Source organism: Colletes latitarsis, chromosome 3 (genome assembly GCF_051014445.1).
Source record: "Colletes latitarsis isolate SP2378_abdomen chromosome 3, iyColLati1, whole genome shotgun sequence".
Lineage (NCBI taxonomy): Eukaryota > Metazoa > Arthropoda > Insecta > Hymenoptera > Colletidae > Colletes > Colletes latitarsis.
Genome location: NC_135136.1, coordinates 36157438 through 36183302, shown reverse-complemented (window position 1 = coordinate 36183302; position 25865 = coordinate 36157438). Strand labels below are relative to the sequence as shown.

The 25865-nt window shown below is 40.6% G+C and overlaps 1 protein-coding gene across 6 annotated transcripts in view; it reads left to right on the top strand.

Annotated features, from left to right (window-relative positions):
* Nucleotides 1-25865, top strand: part of Rhogef3 (Rho guanine nucleotide exchange factor 3) — a 164295-nt gene that overhangs the window by 127850 nt on the left and 10580 nt on the right. For all 6 annotated transcript variants that reach the window (XM_076761934.1, XM_076761932.1, XM_076761931.1 and 3 more), the window contains 2 exons: nucleotides 9329-9443; nucleotides 20102-20229. In XM_076761934.1, coding sequence (XP_076618049.1) covers nucleotides 9329-9443; nucleotides 20102-20229 — 243 coding nt within the window. The remainder of the gene's footprint in view (nucleotides 1-9328; nucleotides 9444-20101; nucleotides 20230-25865) is intronic.

Sequence of the window (25865 nt, the reverse complement as noted above, 5' to 3'; positions counted from 1 at the left end):
CAGAAATTTATCGTGCCCTTATAACTTATAGTTCTTATATGACGATTCAAAGTTTTATTGGCACCGTAATTTAACGATTTAATTAACCATAATAAAATGTACGAATACGAAAGACCTTAACTGTAATTTTTTGTCAACTAAACTAAGGAGTGAAAAAACACCTTTTGTTATTTGTTTTATCGACACTTTGAGCCATTGATTCATGGTATCCCAAGATTTATGTATTCGAACCGCAGTCGACTATAAAGCACAGCTCAGAGATCGCCTGAGAGAATGATCTGTCCAGAGGGACACGACCATTCTGTATCACTGATCCTTCGATCCTTCGATCAGTGGTACAACGCCAGTATCGCAGTTAATCAACTATTCACGTGGAATTCGGGGACATTCGTCGAATTATTGCCATATCTGGTTTATATCACATCGACGTCGAGAGGTGATCTGAATTGGACACGAAATTAATATTAATACACCGATGGGAATTTACATATTTCTGTTATGCAGGAATCGTTGGTACACTCCCTGTTATATTATTTCGAATTCAATTAATTGGTACGCGCGATACTCCATTTTTCGAGTTATTGTTTCGTCCGCACAAGTTGAATAAATTTGGTGGTCTAACCAGTCAGCTAAATTACTCGAAACTGTAAAAAATGTTGTAAGTTTCAATATTATGTCCTCGAGAAACGGGAATGGAAATTTATATAAAAATGACGGGAATTCGCGAGTCGTTTAAACATATGCGTCATTAAGATACGAAAGACCTGTCGAATGATTCATTCGTAAACGCTCACGCGTTAAATATTATTACGTCGAAGTAGTTTCTTGAGGTGATTATGTCCGTAACACGTTACTCCATACGATTTGACGTAAAACCGAGAAAAAAAGAAGCAATTAATAGGCATCGTTATTTCGCTTTAACGATCGCGTTACGAAAACTATATCCTTGAAAGTGCTGGGAAAATCAAGCTCGATGGAATACCACTCACACTGTGAACCACCATATACGTTTTGCAATTAGTACGTTTAATCAGCTTAATTGAACACGCTGGTATACCGCGCAGTGATGCGATTAAAGGGGCTTTTCAACGTTAATACATTAAAGTGTGATCGCGAAGGTAGAAAACAATGAAAACAGACAACGTTAGAGAAAATAATCTTCCGAAGCGGGACGCGCCGTTTAATTTTATTTTTGAGGCCACTTCTTTCCTGTAAATTGAATTCTTGTCTCGTGCAAATTTTGCGTCTACATTTTTTAACGAAAGGGAAATATCAAAAGAGAAAATTCAATTTTTTAATTTTTAGCATACAAAACAAAAATAGTAAATATCAATATTTTTGTATATATCTAGTTCAAGTTTACCTCAAATTTGAAGTCAATCGATCCATTTGATCCTGAGATATAAAATAAAATAAAAAACACGTTTAAAGCTTTTACTGTGCCACGAAACGACTGAGTGCAACAAACGTACTCAAACTACCTTAAAATAAATCGATTTTGTTCGAAATTCTAAACCAGAATAATTTTTAAACCGCAAACTAAACCCCATCGATTATTCTTTAGATGGTTGTTTAGATTCGGAACGAAGGTAAGGTAGCTGTACGTAGATCAAGTTCAAAAGGCTACGATGACACAGGCTTCGTGGAGAAAGTTCCAGCGGAATGTTCCCGTACCGGGTGAAAAAAAATGTTTGAGCAAATAGCCGGGAATAGTGCAGCGTCAACGACTACCGAGTTCGCAATTACCGATTTCACGGCGTCATCGTCGATAAATCATCGCGAACGTTCCTATCGGTGCAATGCGGTAACGGTGACGACACTTTTTGCATGCCACCGCTCGTTTGATGCTTAAATCAATTTAAGTCGCGGCGAGCGTGCCTCCTGACCGAGTCTAATAAAACTGCAGGTACATTCATGCTACGCTCGTCGCAGCTGGACGAGGGAAGCCGTATTGCGAAACCGGTAAGATTTTACGACCGGTTCTTGCCACTCGTAACAGTACACCCACGTGAATCCAGGACGATAAATACGATTGTTTATTCGCCCGGGAGTGCGTCGATTTATTCGCGTTCGCGATTACAAAAAATAAACGCCAACGAAAATGAGTCGAAACGCACCGATAGAGCGAGAGCAGCGAATAAATTCTGCTTTTAATACTTGCCCTTAATTCCTTATCCCTCCATCGTGGACCTCCAGCTGATCTCGTATTTTATATTTCCTTTCACGGAACTGTCTAAAATAAGTCATACTTTTCATCACGAAGTCGATTAAAATGAAATATTTCGTTACAAAGGATGTTGATATAGATGATAGTTAACGTTATATTTAAGGTATGATGGGCGTTCGGCTACCCCTGGGAAAAATTTTAATGGAGAATTCTAGAGGCCAAAATAAGACGAAAATCAAGAATGCCAATTTGTTGATAAAGGCTTCGTTAAATAGTTATTAACGTTTAAAGTTCCGACTGTACTGAATTTTTTTCTCGAAAATGCACAAGATTTCGGGGGTATGTGTATTCACCAAAAATGATTGTAATTGACCCCCGCAACCGAAAATCATTTTTCCAGAACGATTTGAAATTTTTGAATTTAATTGTTAATAACTGTTTAGCGAAGCCTCCATCAACAAATTGGTATTCTTCATTTTCGTCTTATTTTGACCTCAAGAATCCTCTATTAAAATTTTTCCCAGGGGTGGCCGAACGCCCTGTATACTACATTCTACATAATAATATTCTGATATTCATCCCCAACTTCATAATTGAAAATCACTGTACGTTGTTATAAATAAGGCTCCTTATTTAATTTTCGTTGATAACAGAACCAACTTCGCATTCGAAAGGTGTAAATAATTTAGGGTGAAATTCTTTGTTACCAATTCTTATCCAAATTCGATACCGCAGCTGCGTTCGCTCTTATCGTTAATTCTCCTCCGCAAATACACCTTCGTACTCGCAAATTTTGTAGTTACGAGCCCGCATGTCGTTGCCTTTCCATTGCAGTTCCGTTCACGTGTTTTTTTCCCATTTTTTTTTTTTATTTTACATACTTTGCATTCCCCTTTCTATCTCGATTCGCGTATCCACTTCCCATTTGAAAAAGACCGGTGAGTCGTGTTTGGCGAATCTGGCGATAAAATAATTTTCTCGAATCGCGTTCGTCACTCACAGTAACGAGCTCCCCCATTTCGAGCAAAAAAGTACAAATATTTTGACTCTCAGGTAGGTTTTTAATTTTCGTTCGTTCGTTCGAAAATTTTTCTTTTTCTTCAAGTAACTGTTTTCTCCGTTGTTAAAAATTTGTACGCGGGCAAGAATTATGTCCAGAGGCGCGTTCAACCCCTGTCTTGTCGCGCCACTGGTCGCGACAGCGGCAAGTTTTATGGAAACGCGATGTAAAAATTCTGATATAGTCGGTGGCGTACCGAGTGCTCGCTAAAACGAACGTTATCCGAAATGCCTGTAACTCGTTGCACGGCGCTGGAATTCGGCAGTCTCGTCGACCTGGTATGCAATCGGGTCGAGTTATTTTTTAAAAAATAAATCTAGCTTCTCGGTACGACTGCCCGTGGATCCGAACGCGGCTCCTCCCCAAACGAGCTCGCCCCGAACTAATTGCAACCGTGACGAAAACGTGTTTGCGCGAGGAGTTGTGCAAATTGAACATTGCCGGACTTTTATCACGCGATAACGCCTGCTGTCTCACCGTAAAATGTTGTTCGTAAATATTGTCCGGTTTGCAGGGATAAATTTTCACCAGCATGGGGCGCAACGAGCATCCGAATTCGTGTTTTTATCAACGGACTGATCTGAGTTGGGGTCGACTCTGCACCAACCAGTGTTATATTAATAATAGCACACAGAGAGTGGAGGGATTAATTAAAATATAATTGGTATAAATAGCGATCAACGTACGATTACGTTATTATCTAAAGTTCTGACCCTAAAATTCACTGATGTTCGTTGGGAAATATCTGAATATCGAACTTCTCGCGAGTTCAATCGATTACAAGAATTTAAATTAATTATCAAACGTTATGCGCAAACAGTTTAATGGAATCATTTATACTAGGTTTGTGATTAAACGGCTGTAACTTTGGAACAAGGACAAATGGAGCGCATATTTATACGAACTTTCCTCATTGATTTTGCGTCCCTGATTCGCCAACGGAAGTGGGTCTCGTACGTTGCGGTGCACCCTGTACGTTTTCGCGTTTGGAGAACTATTCGACACTCATTTTGCCAATTAAAAAATGTGATCGAATATACAAATTTATTATATTTATAAATTGTCGGTGAAAGTTAATCTGCATAGGAGTTTACGATCAGGTATAGCAAAATTGTTATTAAATATCGTATTTAGAAAAAAAGAACTTCTGTCGAGAGAAACGACTTAAACGTGGGCAAAGCTAGTCCTTGGATACAACGCGCCGACAAAAGGATCCGCTCGTCTCGATGCAGCACGCGAATTGCCAAATAGCCGAGATAATTATAAGTAGAAACTCGTGTAGTTACCAAGGATATCTATCTAGAGACATCGCGAAGTTCTGTTACGTGACAGCGCCGGGAACTGTCTCGTTTCCATCAGCCTTGGAAATATTGACCGAGTTCCTTGCACTTTCCACGTGAAAACGAGGCGATACCGTGTGTGCAACGTGTCGTGCGACGCGATGATTACGAAACTCTTGATAACGACGGGATTAGCGCGCGCCACGAGAAATCCGCTGCAACTTGCCGCGAGTTGCCAACATCCGTATGACTGTGTGTTTGTACGCGCGTATGTGATTCACTGCCGGTGTCTCAATATCTCAATTTCCGAACCGTGCGGCTAGAAACAGATATTCTCGAGTTCCCCTCGGAACTGCTCGGCAAATATGAGCCAGGAGACCGTCGATACGCGAGATCGTGTCTTGGCCAGCGAAACGGGATTCAACAAATCACGCCCCCGAAACCGATAGCCCGCCTGATCCCCAAAATCGATCCAATTATCGACGAACGCGTGATCTGGTATTTCGTCGTAGCTATTACATTTTCAATCTACGAGTTATTTAATACACTAGGTTTAGATTTTGCTAGAATGAATTGTGACCAATGTTGCAAAAATAAGAAATGGGAGGCTCCAAAAGGTGTATAAATATTAAACTATCGTTCTATCCCTTCTTCGTTTCGCTAATAGTTTTATTTATTTTTTTAACGAAGCTATACTTCAAAATAAATCGAAAACCAAGAATAACATTTCTTCGTTCAAGGGTTAGTTTCCGAGATAATTTAATTGAAAAAGTCGGATGCACTTACGATCGAACACGAGTGATATATCTGTCCACTACCCACCGTATTTATTTCCCCTGAAGATTAAATCTCCATTGCACTCACGCACCACGTCGAGAGTTTTCTCGAAAACGAGGCCTCTAACGAAAGAATATGCCCCCATCTTTTCAACTTATTTTTTAATTAAATAAATAAAATTCTAAGAGTCGGGTGAATTTTCGTGCTTTTCGTACCGCCGCGTAAATATAGTGTTAATGCTTGCCTCCCCCAGTTGCTGTTGGCCTCCGCCCGTCCCGCTAATGCGTACAAATTGCCTCGGTCGCGAACCCGCGCGAAAATCTTGGAGATAACGAGCCATCAGTTGCGAAATCCGCCTCCGCGTCGCTCTTCTGGGAAACCCTGTAAAGTCGGACGTTTACGGCGTTGATCGTCCAACCTATCGCCTTGACGTGACCTCGTCGTGCGCTTCCGGTTCGCGGGACGCACGCGAGCGCGAATTAATTCCCACGATACTTTCGCTCTGCGACCCGATACATCATTATCGTGATAAACGATGGACCGTCTGAACCGCAACGCGGATTCTAACGAACCGGTCGTCAGCGAAAGGCGCAAACGATGGGTCGTCGTAGGAGCGTGCACGCGTCTCGGGTGTCGGTGTCGAAGCCGTGATTTTCATCGAGAGAGGCGCCATTTTTGCCCCGAGTTTCCGCGATCGTTGCTGGTTGTTCGCTGGTTTGACTGGCAGGCGAGTCGTCTTCGATCCGAGAGCCGGGTCACGAAGCAGCGACAGAGGTTCCCGTCGATTCATTCCACTTTCTACGGGGATCGACGATCGAAATGAACCCGGGGAGATCCTTTCTCGTGATCTAGGGAGTGGCCCGAATGAAACCTGTCGGTTTAGAAACAATAAACGTATCCACCTCCCGCGAGGCCTGACAGCCACAGTGGAGATGCCCGAGCGTCGTTGACGAGCGAGTTTCTAATTTATGAAGGGAGAAACGAATGTTCGGTGCCTGGAGTTTTATCGTCGAAGGTTACAGGAAACGGTCTTTAATAAGTTCGCAGACCTGGTTTAACCGATCCACGCGAATTACGAATTAATTACGTTGTTAATGCGTTTTCACTTTAATGTAAATAAATTTGCGCTCAACGCTGCAATCGTATTAAACGGTTTAAACGAAGACTTGCGTTATTTCGTATCATTTTGCTAATTAGAATAACTAGGGTCGTTAATAACTAGCGATGCTGTTTCTAATTCTAGCCAAAATTACTGTCACTCGCCCGAATGGTTGAATTAATAACGTACTTTACTTGACGCATAACTAGCCGCGACCGAATATAGATCCGTATATGCCAATTTCGATACGTACAAATGTATGCCTCTGTGATTTGCTGATGTGGTAAAGGCTAATCGAACTGGAAACTAAATAAATCAAACTGAATCGAACCGAACTGGATTGAATTGAAATTGCTTTCGCGCGCGCATGAAAGTCGTAGTCTTTGTCGGAGAACAAGGGGAAGATCGTGTCTTTTTATATATAAGAAAATTTAAAAACTACGAGCTTTCTTGAAAATGTATCATAACAAACGATGCATCGTACGAATCGACAAAATGTCAGTCATGGATTTTCATCCGCACGGGTCACCGTTGCTCGAAACGTTTCAGACCATATAAACGACTCTATCTACACAGTTATTTCCGGTTTGCAATGTTCTCTCGAAACCCTTCGATTTACATCAGAAATCTTTTTTTGAGAATGGCACGTGAAATATCAGAGAAAAGAAAGTTCCTTGCCCCATGAATCGACGAGCAAAATTTCCAACCTTGATTTATATTACGAATTGGCGAACGTTTTTGATCTCGCGATCGTAGATCATCACCTCGTAGATCATTGTCTCGTGTAATATATCGACATCTCCGAAGGGCGATTATCGATGAGCGGGCGTGTAAATCACGTCCGAAGACCTTCGGCCTTGTAATTTATTACACCGTTCCATTACCTGGTCACGATGACAAGTCTTGCCCTAGAATAATTTATTGCGAGATTTAATCGCTTGCCAGCATCAGTTTTTCCCCTTCTTTAATGTGAAAGTCACTGTTCGCCGCGACCGTGTCAGAGGTCCCGTCGTAAGCGTGAATAACTCAGAAGCCTGAAAACCTAATCCAGCCATTTCCCTGTCAAGACCTGTTTGCTTTCAATCTAGACGTTCTTCCTGTGGGGCGAATTTTCAGTCCGCCTACGTAGCTGTCTCCAACGATATCTGTTTCAATGAATTTACTCGAGTTTTGTTCATTCGAAACTGCAGTTCGCCATAACAGACATCTTGTGCACAAATTTAAATTCCTTTTCAATTAAACAAACAATTTATAAGCCAGTTATATCGCGCACCAGTCGTAGAATCGATAGGAATTGCTGAAATGTCTTTAAGTGCATAGCGTCAAAATAAATGTCAAAATAAACATAGAAGATAGCATAAATTATAGTAGTAAGTATACTCATCGGATAGGGGATGAAAAGCCCTTTAAAATGAGCGTTTGTACGAGTCGATAGCTTAATTAGTTCCGGAGATATAGCGATTTTAGTTTCAAGTCGATCGGAGGGTTAGTTTCGGAGATAGAGTTTGTTTACGTTTCGTTGTGCGCGCGCGAGTTCATTCATCTCGCGCGCGTGACAATAGTAAATAATGCGTAGTAAATTCTTGGAAATACTACGTCCGGCTCTAGGTTACTCGGTCACGTCTCACGTGCGACAAGGAGGTACGACGCGACGCGTCAGACGGAGACAGAGATAGTCAAATTAAGAAAAATACCCTTTTACATAAATTACGATATCTCGAAAACGGAAAGTCCGATCGACAAAATTCAAAAACCATTTTAAAGGGGAGGCTTCACCGCTGCCAACAGTGGCTTAATAATTAATAAAACACTAGTAGTTTCGGAACTGCACGCGTCTAAAGTTTTTAGTATTTTTAATACGCGTGAATAGGCTTTCGTAAGGCGGAGAGTCACACGTAGCGGAATTTTAAAAATTACGATTGTCTTTACACGATGATATCTCGAAAACGAAAAGTCCGATCGACAAAAACCAAAAACCACTTCAAAGGGGAGGCTTCACCGCTGCCATCATTGGCTTAATAATTAATAAAACACTAGTAGTTTCGGAACTGCACGCGTCTAAAGTTTTTAGTATTTTTAATACGCGTGAATAGGCTTTCGTAAGGCGGAGAGTGGAATTTTAAAAATTACGTCTTCATATAAATTACGATATCTCCAAAACGGAAAGTCGGATCGACATAAACCAAAGACCATTTTAAAGAGGAAGCCTTACAGCTTCTAGTGATGGCTCAATTATTAATAAAACGCTAGTAGTTTCGGAACTGCGAGTGTGTAAAGTTTAACTATTTTTAATACGCATTATTAAACTGTTCTAAGACAGTGGAACGTTTTCTATATATTTCCTCTTTGCATCAGAAGCTAACCAGAATTTGATACTACATTTTGCCCGGTTTTTTACAAAAAAATATAAATCGTTCATGGTGGGTTTAGTGTTAACTTTTTTACTGTCGCCATTTCATCTTTTTCTACTTCACTCGCTGAATCATCCTGTTCGTTTGTTTACCGTGACCACACTAATTGTTTCGCAGGTGCACAACCACCTGTCGTAGCACCCCTTTTTATACTGTAATCAACAGATGGTTCTAGGGACCCCACTTTCTTTAATTTTTCTTACGGAACATCCTTCATCAATTTTAACGAATTTTGAGTTTAACATTTTTTGAGAACATTTTTGTGTTTCTACCCTTATGTAATAATTAAATCATTCACATCCCTGAAACTAAAAATAATCGTCAGTACTTTTAAAGAAGGGCGATTTAATGTTGACAATTTGCATTGTCAAGCAAAATTTATTTGAAAACAATGTATCCCGATACTTTTAATCGAGAGTATACTAGTTCCAGTAGTACAATCAACGACAGATCAAGCCGTTGGCGTATAAACACTTTACATACGAAAGACAGAAAGTAGACGTTGTAACGACCGATTTTAAAATTTGGTTTCAGCAATAATAAAGGAGGTCCCTGGCAACGTGGGCAGAATTCCCAAAGGTCGAGCCCCAGCCCCAGTCGACGCCACCACACGCAGGAAGCAGCCGCGCCTCACACAGCTCCTGTTTCCGTAAGTATTTCAGTCCCCCTCCGGAAATACGATTCCTTCTTTTATTTATGCTCTTGATTACGCCGTGCATACGTGAAATAATAATCGGTTTGTCAATTGACTCCGTGAGAATGAGGTGTGGTGTCGAGGAAACAAGTTAGAAACTCCGGTCACTTCCACATTCCTATTCCTTACATCGAATACTATACTTCAACGAGGGCTTTGAGTAGTTTCTGAACCAAAGGTGACTCTAGAAACAGTTCATTTTTAATGTAAAGTTTTAAAAAATATTATAAAATTATCTTCTTTATTATTTAGCGATCCTTTTACGAATATGACAACATTTAATAATAATTTGACCAAGTCGTTAGATGCCAGGAAACATTGGCCCGACTTTTATTATCAGAGCTTATTAATCGATCCTAACATTTTTATTAACTATTTAAACGAGCAAATCAATTGTCAAGGATAGAAGGAAGAACGCTCCTCCCGTTCCCGCCTTATAAAAGTTTCGGTGGTCGATTCGCCCGGCAGGCTTTCTCAACTTTCTTTCCCAGGGGAAGTTCCGAGCGGCACTCTCGAACTTTTTAGCCGTCTTATAATATAGCGTCCCGACGCGGTCGATAAAGCGTCTCTAAGTGTTGGTCGATTCCGTCGAAATTATCACCGATTTTCCAACCGAAGAGAAACACAAGTCTTTTCTATAAACAAGCTTTCATTTACCCGTGCTTAAAATTTTTAAATTTAGTTCCCATCGAATTATGTCGTGAATAATTTCGCTGTGAGAGCAAGTATTACCGAAATATACACATATTTCAAGTTGGGGAAATGGGTGGCAGGAATTTAGCGATGCTGTATAGCTGATATTTTAAACTGGCCTACTTTAGGGATATGTCCTAAATTTCATCGCCATCCCTCCAGTCATTTTCGCGCGAAGTGGTAGCAATCATCCAGAAACGAGTTTTATTTACAATTGTTTAGTATTTGCTTTGAAAGACGCGTGATATTTTTTCTCAATCGTTTTATACTAGTATTTAAATGTGATTAATGGTACCTATCAACAAATCTCCAGTCTACAAGTATTTTTTAAGGACACGTGTTTACACGAACATTTTTAATCGTTTCTGCGACCTCGATTGGTCGATTAAAGCGGATCCACGATCTCTGTGGCAACCAACAGCTTCATCAAATATTCCTAAATCGGAGAAACACCAGGGACCGTTCGTATAACGATCCCAATTAATATCACGACCAACGTGATGAATTGCCGCGAGGAACAGTTCTGTTTGCGGTGCGCGCGCGACCATTGCAGATAAATCCGCAAACTTGCAACAATGCGACAGTTAGTCGGATAAAACAACATTCCCAGGATTAATTAAGCTGACCCCGAGCGACGCCGCCAGACCTCAGTTACCAAGTTTGTCCAAGAAACTCGGAAGAGACGCGGTTCCACCGTCACTTCTCTCCTGCTTCGTCCCCTTTTTCTTCTGAAAGCGTTTGCTGAGGGTTCTCGGAAATACGAGCACATTAATAAAGTGCATTTTAACGCCATTTCTCTGCAACGAGTTTCTATAACGGAAAACTTCGATGCCATTTTCATTATTTTCCGCGAATTCGATATTTTATTATACAGGGTGTTCGGCCACACCTGGAAAAAACTTTAATGGGAGATTCTAGAGGCCAAAATAAGACGACAATCAAGAATATCAATTTCTTGATTGATGCTTCGTTAAAAAGTTATTAATAAATTAAACTCAAAAATTTCAAAACATTCTGAAAAAATTATTTTTAGTTGCAGGGATCAATTACAATCATTTTTGGTCATTAGACATACCCCCGAAATCCTACCCACTTTCGAGAAAAAAATTCGAGTAGACGCTGAAATTTTTCGACGAAATTAAAAAATTTCAAATCATTCTAGAAAAATTATTTTTAGTTGCAGGGATCAATTACAATCATTTTTGGTCAATACACATACCCTCGAAATCCTACGCAGTTTCGAGAAAAAAATTCCTTACCAAAAATATAATTTCTGGCCAGAAATGTCTGTCCGAATTTTCATGCGAATCTTTAAAACGTCATAACTTCTGAACGGATTGGACGATTTTAACGTTCAAAAAAGCAAACTACGCGTATTTTGGTGGAGAATATGTACAAATTGCAAAAATATTCGAAAATTTGATCCTTAACCCCGCAAAATGAGGAAAACCTCATAAAAATGGTCCAATTTTCAAAACGCCATAACTTCTACAATAGTGAATATATTTTAATGAAACTTTTTTCTGAAGTGGAGCTCATGGGCACCTACAAAAAAGTATTAGACAACTTTTCTGTAGGGCGTCAAATAAAATTACTAAAAATGAAAAAGGAATTTTTAAGAAAAATCGACAGGGGGTAGGTGCCTAATTTTTTCGGCGAAAAAAAAAAATTTCAAATCGTTCTAAAAAAATTATTTTTGGTTCCGGGGGTCAATTAAAATCATTTCTGGTAAGTAGACATACCCCCGAAATCCTACCCAGTTTCTAGAAAAAAATTCAGTATAGGCGGCACTTTAAACGTTAATAACTTTTTAACGAAGTATCCATCAACAAATTGGTATTCTTGATTTTCGTCTTATTTTGGCCTCTAAAATCTCCCATTAAAATTTTTCCCAGAGATGGCCGAACAATCTGTATATTAATAGTACAAGGGTTATTCCTTCTTCGTTCACTTAGCCTTTAGTAATGTTGTAGGCAGTTTGAATCAGTATTGTTTATCGAGAAAAGATCAAGACTAATTGATCAACACCTTTCTATCGAGGTGCAGTACAATAGAGGAGATCGTTATGTGGACACTGTGCTTGAGAACAATGATGTTTACATTGATTAATTGCTCGGTGTACAATGACATTTCTTCATTAGACGCGTTTATTGCGATACGACGTTTTGACCATTGTAATCCTCGGCAGGCAAGTTCTTATATTAATACACGTTATATCTGAACGAAAATATATGTGCATAAAATAACTCCTGATAATAGAAAAGCAATCGTTCCAAAACCGAGGTCGTAGTTTGTCCTTTCGTAGATTACAGGTGACAGCTATTGACGCATAACTAAAAGTATTTCGATGTACGTCTTATCTTAGAAGGTAAAGGACACCGGGCACGTGTCTCTTCGTTGCGCAAAAATTAACTGTTTACTCATTCGTTTTAATATTAGTCAAATTCGGTTCCCGGTGGTTTCAGTTGATAACTAAAAATGGTCGCGATCGTTTATTTCACCGATAACTTTGCCAGCCCATATGTATGATATCTTGCAGCTCGTTAAAGATATGGATAGTTAAATACTTGAAAATAATTTCTCAGTAACGAATAACTGAAATATCAGTGAATACCGTTCGGAATGAATCACACGATGCAGCGACGATGAAAGACAAGAAAATTGCTCATCGAAAAGGTGACTCAATTAAAGTCGTGCTCGCTTGTGCGCTGGGAAATGCGACGTTAGAAAAGCGAGAAACTTGGAACAATGAAGAATTTCCAGTGTACGCGTCGATTGTTTATAAGAAGTGAAATCGTTTAAAAACAGAGTTTTATATAATTTATTAAAATATGTGTTAAAGAACAAGAAGAATAAAAAGTCGAGGGAACTGAAATTTGTGTAACTCACGTGTGCATTTTAATGTGGTGACAACGTTTGCATACTCTAAGCACGAATTAATAAGATGAGCATTGTTTTCAAGGTACGTGAATTTTTTAAATCGCGAGAGATTCGGTTAATAAAACCAAGAAATTGATTTGTTATGCTGGGTAATATTAATGATGTACTGGGAGTAAGACAAACGATCATCGAGGGGTCACTCCCGGGGTCACAGGTCGCCATTGATGGCTGTATATTATCGAGCATATAAGGGTACATCATTATCGGATGATTACGAGACAACCTCATCGCATGACACTTGAAAATATTAAGATTGAGTCTTTTGTATTCGCAATGACGCAGAAGCTTCTCGAGATCTGATTGTAAATAATATACAAGAGCCATTAGTATTATTCGTAACGTTAACCAACGTAATAAGAATGATAAATAATATTTTATTTTGTTTTAAAATAATAGTCAATGAGCTTCTAAAATCAAAACTAACGAATGCCAAGCTCTCCGGGGTTCATTTCGAACCGAATTTAAATTGTATTATTTCTCATCCCACTAAAAGGTTTCTGATTTAATTTTCGCGCACTGACAATTAAATTGCAACAACTTCCCCTGTAATTACTTTTATTTATGCAGTTCGTTATACATTAACAAAGCTATCAGAGTGTATAAGCAAGGAAAATGACTTAAATTACACTTTAAATGAACCGAATATTTGAATTACCAGAGTATTCAAGCCCACGAGCCTTCGTCGAACGGTTGATCAAGACATCGAGGTACGTCGTCGAATTACTTTTCGCAATTCGAGGTGGCGAAATATTCGAGGGTGCGCGGGGGGGTAGCAGACATCGCAAGCTCGTTTCTCGACGCTCCTGCGGGAAGTCACGTCGCGGGTACGATAACGTATCTAAGATTTGCATCGCCATAGGGAATTCCACGATCTCACGGCACGAACCCGGAATGCGCCGTCGTTCGCGTCGATGCGCCTCGAAAGGCACGGATCGTGAATACTCCGGATCTCGATCTCGATCCGCGCGTGTCCCCGCAGACCCTGGCGAACCCGGACCGGAAACGTCCACCTCCCACCCGCGATTCTCCAATACGGAAACCGAATCCCGACCGTTCCAGCGTCGTTTGAGCTTTTCTTTCGCGCGACGAAAGAAACCTGGATACGAATATAATGTGCCACGGAACCCGGGGACGCGGTACAATGGTACAGATTTCCAAAAACGTGGTCAACGTTCAAACAGTTACGAAGAATCCCTTCATTTGCAAATATGAAAATATTTGGACATCAAATGTGGTCTCAAACCTTTTCCATTCCACAATTAAAAGCGATATGCTTTCGAGATGGACGAAATAACTTGGTGAAAAGATATTTTTACCATATTTTTCTCCCAACGATTCCAAATTATGTTTAATGGTGACGTTTTGTGAGCCTTGTCCGACTGTGAACAGTTTCGAAAGCGGCTTTGGTCGCCAGTTTTTCTGGGACAATCCGTCACGCTCGCGACTATGATCGATACCTATTCGGGATACTGTTCGGGGGACGCAGCGATAGGATAGGTTTCCACCGATTGAAGGATCAGCAAATTATTGGGGAGAAAAAAATGAGAGGTCATGAAGGGAGGGGGCAGAGGCGAAGTCGATAAATTACGGTGTCTTCGATTTTTTTTTAGTGATAGATGAAGCATAAAGGCTTCGATTTCTTACGAAAAAGTGATTTATACGGGGTCGAGGAACGAATTTGTGAAACGTCATCGACGAGTCTGTAAAAATCGTTTTGGAGGATATTTGCACGTTTATAAGACAGTCAATGCTTTTTGTGTAAACTGTATTGAATAACACTTCGAATGATTTATCTATGAGTAATAAAGCTTGTTAATAGAGTAGCTTTTTAATTGTTTTGTTCGTTTCCTCGATGCACTTCCATATCTTTTTCCAATTCTTTGATCTCTGGACTTGGTTGAGCTCTGTCAAAAGCATCAGAGTTTACTGTTACACGTGTATTGACAATTCCGTCATACATATCCTCCGACGCGACAGGTTGCTCTTTCCACACCACAATTTTTAACGGATCGCATAGTGGCTTTCCGTTGCTTATTACTACACTGTCTAGACAATGACCACATCATATCAAAAGTATCGAATTTATTTAAAAGTCTTTCGAATACGACATTATTGGACGTAGGTGAATTTATATACAAAATTCATATATCAAACAATTCTCGATATACCAGACAACATTTATGAACCCGTCGACGATGAATCAACAAATTGACAAAAATTGATTTCCTGAATATCGAATACGTATGTAACAATTCGTTAAATTAATGTTTCATTGAAGAAATTTTATTAGCATACTCGTTGTCTGAACATTTTTAAATATTTGTTCCAATTGTATTTAAATAATTGGTGTCAACTTCGTTACGGCTGCGGTTTCAATTATCGTGGAAAATAAAGAATCCAAACATTAATGAAGCAGGGATTCGCAGAATTAATCAATACTAGAGCGCAAAATGGAAAGGCGTCAAATTACCCTCGTTAATATATTCATGGAATTCGCGGCATTGTTTATAATATCCCAGGCTACGGTTACCTCTAATTGTCAGATAAATGCTTGTCCCCGGCAACGATAACCTGTGCATAAACGTGAGAGATACAGTCAATTCGACACGGCATTGTTACCGATGATGTTAACGAACCGGTATGTACTGTCGTCGCTGTGAATGATGCATGTAGGTCGTCGCCAACCACGATACGATACACACCTCTAGTCAAACGCAATAATGTAATCGATACATTAACACGCTCCAATTATAAGTTAAGTGTAATTGAAGGCGTTAATGAAATTCCGGTGTAATGTCTACTGGTTTTCCGTGAGAAACATCGGTTTCAATCTTATCGAGGGAACCGTTACAACGATGCAATTTCATACGTATTTCGTTGATGCGGAACGTACGTGTAAGTACGTTTTACAGTACTCAAAATAATTAAAATATCGCCTCAAACGACTTTATCGCGCGGTAACGTGTCCAATACATTAAAAGCTTCAGTGTATTACATGGGGTGATTCCGAGAACTAGGGCGAACTACTTACCTTTTCTAAACGAGGACAAGGGGAAAAAAATTGGTAGAGAAACTGCGTTTCTTTAATTATGTTTCTCCATAGATGCGACCACGCGAATTGCAATTATTTTTAACGATATGAAATAATTACTTTTCTGGACGAATCGATCTTATTATTTGTGAAATTTCTACAGACAAAAGGGATATTTCTTTAGTGGTGGTAATCAAATTTGAGGAGTGAATTTTATTCGATCATTAATTTTTTTTTCTCATACGCCTATTAGAGGAATAATTTCTTGTCATTGTTTATAAAACAGTCTCCCAGCGACCTTTTGTATATCAATATTCGTGAAACGTAATAAAATAATTGGATCCGAGAAAAAATGGGAAAATGTTGATACAATCTATTGAATTTATTGGAACATTCGCATGTAATTATCCTATGCAGTCGTATGCAAAGGCCATCGGTGCACGTGCAACTATGCGCATTGAAGCTCGTGGCTAAGACGTTACTGGCGTCCGATCATTATTCACTCGACCGTTCTATCGTCTACCGGTTCCGAAGAGGAAATTACAAATCGCGTGTCTAGCAGATCGAACGTCTGACGTTCATCCTTGAAAATAATTTTCCGACGTGCCCCTTCAAATATTTAGCGACCTTCTTGATTGATGTTTAATTGCCGAGGCTAAAAATGATCGATGGTTAGGATCTCGACTGGTCTTCGGGGACAGTTATTTATTAACCGTACGTCGATTGTTACATGACATTTCATTAAAGGTTCCAAAAGGTTAAATACACGATTTCCACCGGCAACGACGATTTTCCATTTTATCTAGGACGATTTTCGATTTCACTAATCACAAATACAAGATTCTTTCGTCTTTACCGGGTTGGATACTTTTCACTCGTTCATTTTATCCCGTCAAAAGTATTACGCGCCATTAAATTCCCACATAAGATTTATGTTTTACCGGGATCCATGAATCAGAGCTGTTTCGAGCGTTGCACAGTTTGCTGGATCAAGCGCGGTGCCATAAATAAGCTCGTATCGATCAGTAGCATCCGTTTTTCGTTAAATCAGAATTTCTTCCAGCGGAGTAAATTAACTAAATGCATAATCGAGTATGGACAGACGATCCTACGAATGATTTCAATACGCCAAAATTGTACGGATGAATAATTCGGCGTCGAACTCGGTAGTCTCCAATTATCGGCGCCCTGGGCAGGTTAGGTTCCAAGTGTATGTAGGTTAAAGCCTCTGCCAGGTACATGCAAATGCTCTCAGACTGTTAATTAAGGTTTGACGCGGCTCAAAAATTCTGCCACGCTCGGGAACTCGGTTCTATTATAGATCGAAGCTTTTCAGCCGTCATTTATGATCCCTTCAAATGCATGCTCAGCGCTCGAGCGTAGAGACAGTTTATGCTTTGCACCCATCGCGTTTGATGATAATTACTGAATTATTCGAAGCAATAAACGATGTTATCGAGCAGTTCGATGAGCATCCGTGACGCACGAAAGAGGCAAAACAAACTTCAAAAAATCGCACATTTGACTGCCATCTACTAAAATTCGTACGTATCCTTAGTACAGTTGCTAATTGAACTAATTAGAATAGAAAAATTCGGTGAACTCGATTCGATCCCGCGACCTCGAGCGCATTAATTGCTTACATCATTTGCGTCACGGCCACTCCGATGACAGAGATTGATATTCATAGTACATATTGCAAGTTATGTTACTTAATCAGGGTAGAGCATCAGTTATAGTCAAAGTTTACACAAATTATATCCAAGATCAAGAATTAAGAAATTATCTATGTATACGAATTTCGTGCAACTAATTTTATTTCGAGGAAAATAATTACATTCCATGCTAAATGCGTGAATATAAAATAAACGAACCGTAATAAAACAAAGTAGGAAACGCGATTACGCGTCACAGTGACTTAAAATGTTAAAGTCGCGATGGATGGCAAGTTGATCCCATCCCTTGCGAATATCATCGTTTCTCTCGCTGTTCTGCTCTGCGTTGGATTGCAACGTTTGAGGATAAAATTCGCAAATACAATTTGCACGTCCGTGCAATTGTTCCACCGTGGGGAATCCTCCAGTGTTGCTGGTGGGCACGTTGGGGCAACAGAATATCGATCGACGGTGTAACCAACTTCCGGTTTCGTAAACGAGCTCGGACCACGTTTCTATCCACGGCGGCGTTTCTAAAGGGAGGTCGAGAAGTCACTTGACTCTTCGAGGACAAGCATTGTCCGTGTCACTGGTCGCGCAACGAAGGAATTCAGCTCACCGAAATGTCTCGATGCCATTGTCTCGTTCTCTTAATTACAAACGACCGCTTCACTAGATTCTACTTCCGTTTATTACCTTTTCGCCCGTTCCTCTTTACGCGGGCTTAACCGCTCGCCGTTCCCTCGAGAATCCTCGATGGCCAATGCGCTTTTCGCGGATTTTACAATCGGGCTTACCGGGAAGCACCGAGATATTCGATATCGAGTTTTGGCGGAGCTTTCGTTATCGGTAGAGGAAATTAAAAGATACGTTAAATTCGCGTGAAAATACAAATTGCATCGCGTAAATTACTTCCTCGCGGACGCCTCGAAAGAGAATTTTTTACATCGCGTAATAACTCAAGAGCATCTACGCGAAGACTTATGTTGGAACCATTTTGCAAATACATGGAACAACAGAAACTAGAATGGCATTAAATAATATCGAACACACTTTTTCCCCTTACTTAGCAATTTATTCGCAGTTAGTGTGATTGATCCAGGAGAAACAGTTACAAAAACATTGGGAGTTCCAACGTCGTTGTTCGATGCACGCTGTAATCTTTCCGAGTGCGTGGGTCGTATTGTGACAGATTGAAAAATTCGATCAAAGACCCGAGAACGAAAAGCAGACCGCGAAACGGGATGAAACGGAATCATAATGAAAATACATATTGGCTTCTGTCTCGGTCGAGCGTGCACCGACGTCCATTCAAATTCAAATTTATAAACGTCCATGCCGCGGAATTTCGGATACAAAACAAATTCGGCCAGCCGGAAAATATTCATTGACAGTGTTTGCTTCTGCCGTGGTACGCCGCGATACGTGATTCAGAATTCCGGCCCGAATCACCGGCCAAAATGTGAAATACACTCTCTGGTTCGTTTCGCGGAGCTGTTGCTGTTACGTTGCAATCGCGGATTCGCGAAAGAACGGAAGAGCGTGTCTGCAACATCAGTCTGTTTTCTCGTACGAAAATTTCGAAAGAGACGTTAGGCAAACGTGTCAATTTTACACGTGGATCGTCACGCTAGTTTTCCATATACAAGGATGCCCATGTTTTTACAAATCACTGTGTAAAAATGAGAAAATTATAATTTCTTGACTTGGAAATTTTAATATATACGACACACGTACTTCTAAAAATAAATACTAATTAATTAGAAGCATTCTTTTGGGTGTGATAAATTGCGAAGCGAGCTCCAGTTCGCGTTCTTTGCCCGAAATTCTTGTTACTCTTATTTCTTTCCTCTTCCGCTTTCCATTCTCGTCTCCTTTGAAACAACAGACGCTGCATCGTCGTCTCGGTTCTTTCTTAATTGGGTTAGGTGGCGTGTAGCTTCTAACAATTCCCCGTCTATCGATTAAAAAACAGAACTAGAAACTGTTAATCGAACGAATGGAACCGTCGTGTCGACGACGAAAAATTCGAACGATCGGCCGGAATAATATCGAGAGTGTTCCACTTGCGAAATAATTTGCTAACGAGATACTCGATCGAATATTCCGCTATTATAGGCTGATTTCGATAAGCGTGTGTAGATACGTGAGCGATCGAGAGCGTTCGTGCATGTCGAATCATGGGAAAGATCGACGGGCTCGCAGCTTTCACGCGTGAGGTTATCAACGGGGTTACTGCGTCTAATATTTTGATCAAGGCGTGTAAAATAATTCCGATTATGTTTCCGTTGCAGCCGTTGCACGATCAACGATCTGGCGTGTACGCTGGGAAGGAGAGAAGACGAATTCCTGGGCTGAGCAAGGCGCAGAGGCGTATCAAAGCGTCGAGCACGCCGGCGCTCTTAGATCGTGAAGTAGAAAGGTGAGTTATTTTTGAATGAACGTTATAATTCATTGATACCCGGAAAATATCACGGTAGAGTGATTCTAGCTGCATTCGACGTGAAAAATCCCGTTGGCCTTCTCGTTTTTGCCATCCAAATCGTTCTTCTGTGTCACAGAACCGAACCTTCTCAGCTAATATTAATTTCGTATATTTTGAGATCAAATTTGTTGCACTTTTTCGTTACTAAAAAATAATACACAATATTTTCCAACGAATAAATAAAAATTTAATTGTTCGAATAAACATTACGATTTATTACACGTTTCATTGGTCATCTATTATTGAAATAAAATCAAGCAGCTCTTTTTATAATTATTTTTGTCTTCCATAGCTGGAAATATTACCAGTAAAAGTCGACAGATTCTTTCCATAGAATTGAACAAAAATATTTGAAATTACTGTCGAGGGTGGAGCAGCATAAATAAATATATAAAATGGTGATTGGAATTTCTTCGAGGGGTGGTTTGGTTCCTCTCTGTCCATTTTCCGTCATCTTGTCTCGTACAAACACCTCGTGTTCACGCGATAAGTTATGAAACCTGTCCGTTTCGTGTCCCGTGGGCTTTACGTAAAGATTTTCCAGTTTCAGGAAGCCGTATTTACCCTGGACAAAAAAAAAATATTGTTCGGGCAAATATTAAAAGGGCGCAGTTGACTTTTCCCGCGCAGTACAAATATGGTAAACGACGAATGTATTTGTTCGTAGCATAAACTTGTTTTCCAATTTTAATAACCGCTTGCTCCTCGATGTGCTTCGAGAATAAGACGCTTCGATAATAATAATATCGACTCGAACGTACTGCAATCGATGGTACGGAGTATGCAAATCGATAGAAAGGAAACGAGACGAGGCACCACGAACGCAACAGAATAATAACTGCATAAATTACTATTTTAATATTAAAATGAAGTACTCGAAGCGGATCATCGAATCACCATAATCATTTCCAAATTATCGCTTTTTTGAGGCCATCAAAACTATTCCTACACTTTTGATAATACTAAAAAATTTTTAACTTTTGAAAGCAAAATAGTTTAATTTTTAGCTGATATTTAACTAAAGCGGACGAAGATAACGGGAATTTTTAAAGAAAGTTGAAGATCGCGAGCGACAAAAAGTTTCGATAATTACTTTCGAACGTGTCATCGAGAGTTTTTAGAGCGCTGTCGTTCTTTCCTGAAAAAAATGACGCTCGCAAAAAACGGTAGTTTCCAGTGGGCGAGATTATCGACAACGTCGAAGAGACGATAGGCGACGGGGGCTAAAAATAGTTTCAAAAAAAGCAGTTCATCGAAGAGGAGGGAATAGATCAAAGGTTCCGAGTTGATCGCGTCCAGGTTCGTTTGAAGTGCTTCCTCCTGCTTTCCAGCTTTCCATCGTGACCTCTTGATCCCTTCGGCGTGTCTCGTAGCCGGGGTTGTTTGCCGAGAGGCAAGAATAAAGACGTTATTTCGAATGACCCGTCTCGGTCCCATCGACTTTGTACCTGGACGAACATTCATCCGGTCGTTGCTCTAATTACGAGGTGAATAGAAAATCTCTCGTGACATTCTCTTTAGTTTCACGGAAGACCCTTCGCTTCCGGTTCGTTTCACACCGGGACCTTTGCTCATTCATATTTCGCGAAAAGGTAGCTCCTATTCGGTTGACTTGCAACATTTAATCATACTGGCTTTAATCACGGTACGTGCACCTTTTAATTGTTTGATTTATAAATTATATAATTGATAGAAAATAACACAATTTTATTTAGAAACACTACTGTTGGCCATCTCAATATCAAATTTGAAATAAACTCATGGGACGAATAGTTTGACAAATACAGGGTTATTTTTTTATACATCATCCATTAAAATATTTTTGGCAGACAGGGAACTTCCATTAGGAGATTGTTCAGGAAACTATTGGAATTTTTTTAACGAAAAGTTAAGGGATATTTGAACTTTTGGTTATACTCCCTAAATTTTACTATATACATTCGACGTTGAAATTGATCTGCTATCCAAATAAAAATTTTATCTTTAACCCATCACTATTCGAAACTAGTTTTGCGCCACTTGCGTGCGTATAATAAAAATATTTAAACGAACTCGCTAACGTCGTCCACCTTGTACAAGAATTAGCTCGTACAATTCAAAAACTGTGGTTTCTCTCGCAAGCTCGTAGTTCCGTCTAGCGCGCAACAACTCGGCGGAACGTTAATTTTCTCCGCTCGGAAACTTTTCGGGACTCGGTCTTTCCAAAGATGAGACGTAACTCGACATTATTCTAATTCGAAGTTACGGGGAAATACTATGTTCCCCTTTCTTGGCTCCGTCGTGGCGTCGCTTCGCGTTTGCTCTGTTTAACGCTGCAAAAGTTCCTCCCCGTTCGTTTTGACGTTCAAAATCCTGCTCTCCAGGGAACGAAGCGAATCCGAAAAGGAGAAAAAAAAACACATTGTTTGGATCCAATTAAAAGTTTCCCGTAATCTCGAGATTTCGATGGGAATGTAAATCAATGTCTTCGGGGCCAGAGGCTTTTAAACGATTACTTTTCGCGATTTAAATTTTCCCTTCGAACTCTAATCCTCGTTTCTCGAAGGAATTTCCCTCTGTTCGACGCGATTACCTAAAAATCGTTCCTCGTGCTACCCTCCGGAACTTTTTCCACGGAAGTTACGTTCCTCAAGGAACGCTTTAAGCCGGCATTCGAAATTGTTTTGTAATTCGACGCAGAAAAAATGGCCGACTCCTAAAAGGCTCTTTAAAGAGGAGGAACTCCACCATTTAATATCCCTCGGCTCCGTCGTGGTTGGAACTCATCTTGCGACCTATTCAAGAGCGAAACTTTACCCCGACGGATGTTCAGAACTTCCTACTTTTCCACGGCCCCTGTAGAAGAATTATGAAGTTTCTTTTTATTGACGCTTCTCCTCGAATTTGCGAATCCCCTGTTAAAAATTTCTTCGCGAACTCACCAAAAGCTGTTTACACTTTTCGCTTTGGATCCGCCTACGATCTTTCCACGGAATTAGTTTATACATTTTCCATTCGCCAACGAAAAAGTGACAATCGTGTTTATAACATATAATTTTATTTAAATTCTATCGGCATTAAGAACTATTTATTTTATTATAATAATTTTTATTCCTATTCAACTTTCAAAAATAGAATAGAAATTATGTATTTATTTTCAAAATCGAACAGCTATAATAAGCGTTCCGTGAATCTATCGCGCGCGAAGTGTACCGCGACTGAAAATGTTTGGGAAGCGCTGATCTATCTTAAGAAAATATTTTAAGCCCGCGGTCAAGTGGCTCGCCATTACCTGCAATAAACAATTTCACCGCGCGTAATAGCAATTACCAAAGTTTAACCGCGAGTAGGTAGCTGCCAAAGATAGACTGGATGAAGCTTCATCGATCGAGTAAATTAAGGAATAGTTTCTCGTCAAAACAATGCTAAGCACGTTCCAACGCCCACGTAATGCCCTTAGAAGTTTAACTTGCAACGCCCACGCGTTCCAGGGAGCCTAGATATGTACACAGATCGATAAAAAGTAGAGTTATTGTTCACTCGTGCCGCATGCTCTGGCGCATAGAAGTTATAAATCGGAAGGGAAGACTGCGTGAAAGTTTGCCAAAAGACACCCCGTGCCCCATGAAAAATAATAATGTTGCGAACGTGACCGCTCTTCTCGAGTTTCCGGTTCGGGGGTTGCCTTCAGCAAATTTTCCCGATTTATGTCAGGCTCTTGTTAACGTTTTGGCCTTGGCCGCAAATAATCGCGGTTCCGGGGATCTTTAAAAATATCTCTTAGACGCGTTTACAGTCTTTACGAGCCGCGGACTGAAACGTTTCACAACCGAGGTTTCAGGTGACCTACAACAACAATGAAACACGTAAAAGCAGTTTATAAATTTAATATTAAAGACTGTGTAAAATCATATCGTCAGTATAAACTACTTAGCTGGAAACATTTTCTAATTTTGCGAAGACTATAAAGACGTCTAAGAGATTTTTATCGAGATGTAATTCCAGGTATTAGTCGCGTTTAAAAGTAATTTGGTAGGCGCATCGATCAAGACGAGCCTAGATTTGAGATAATAACTAAGAATATATCTTCATCAAGGTGCAAAGATGGGGAACTATCCTGTCGTTGACTATATGAGAGACAGTTGCATAAGACGAGAGATTAAGATGAATCCGTGGTGATGGATGTGCTCTAAAGTGGTCGATTGCTATACCTCGAACCTGTGCATCTTCACTGTTGACACCGTGGGTTCTTTTTATAAGGGATTTTTTATTTGGATTCTAAAAAAAATTACACAATGACTTTTTTAAGTAACATTTATTTAACTAAAATCTCTAATACAACAATTTTCACGCAAGTCCAGTAACTTTCTAGCATGCAATTTTCGTAATCTACGACCCCAGAAACCCTCATCCAAGTTTCGTGGAGATTTAAAAACTCTGCTTCTCTCTTTTGGGGATTTTGAACTTCCACCTACATAATGAAGGAAGGAAAAAGTCGAACGTTGCTGGTGGAAATCGGTAAGAACTGGACTCGGAGACCGATCTGACACAGAAAGTGATGGAACCTGGATAATGATCGGTGCTCGGAGAAAGATTACAGCATCGACGAACGAGCGAGGAGAGGAGGCGAGGCGCGAGGTAGCGAAAGAAAGGCGAACAGAAGGGGAACGGGAACGCCGACGGAGATTAGCAAGAACGACGGAACGCAAGGTAGTTGCACCTTGTCGAATCGGTACGTGGAAGGTGGCGGGTCCCGGGAAGAGGGGGAGTAAAAATTCGTGCCGATTAAATGGGGAACGGGGGAGAGAGGAGCCAGCAGCAGCGGTCCACTGTCACTACAATGGATAAATGGTACCTTTTGTGGAGACCGACGGGCTCTCCTTGGCCGCTCCTTTGCCGCCCACGATCGTCGAGAGAAGGAAAGAGGAAACGAGGGTGAAACACGGTGAAAGGAGAAGACGAAAGATAAAGAGCTCGACCGGGGGGGTGGAAGGGAAGGGAGGACGTGCAACCCTCGGTGTCGGTTTATACCTGAAGCGACCCTTGAAATCTGTTCTCGGAAGAGTTCACGAGGTGCACTGGCACACAAACCCCGGCACGCACACACGTGAGAGACGCACGTGAGAGCGTGGGTTTGTGTGGCCTCGGAGCCTTCAGTCGCCCGCAGCTCGTCGTTCAATGCACTTCCTGTGGAAGAGTGGTTCCGAGCGATTTTCTTATTTTCGAGAGTGCCCATTTAGCTTTTCGCGCGCGGAATGCGACACGTCTGGCTTCGCGACGCGTATCCGCACGACGATGTGTGGGTGGACCTAACACACCCTCGGTGGACACGCGCTTTAATTTCTGCGCGTAATTAAAAATCGAACGTCGATCTCGCGATGTTTCGCTCGTTTGCATTCGACTCGACGATCACGAGCGCGCGCCAGCAAGCTTGATTATTTCGATCAACAAGTGCCAGTCCCTTCCACGGACGCGGTGTGCGTCTGGTAGACCTTTATCGTGGAATAAATTCCAGCGGCGAAGGTTTCCATGAATATCGTTATGACACGAAGCGTACAGGCCTGCTGAGCATCACGGACGAGCGCACACAGGCA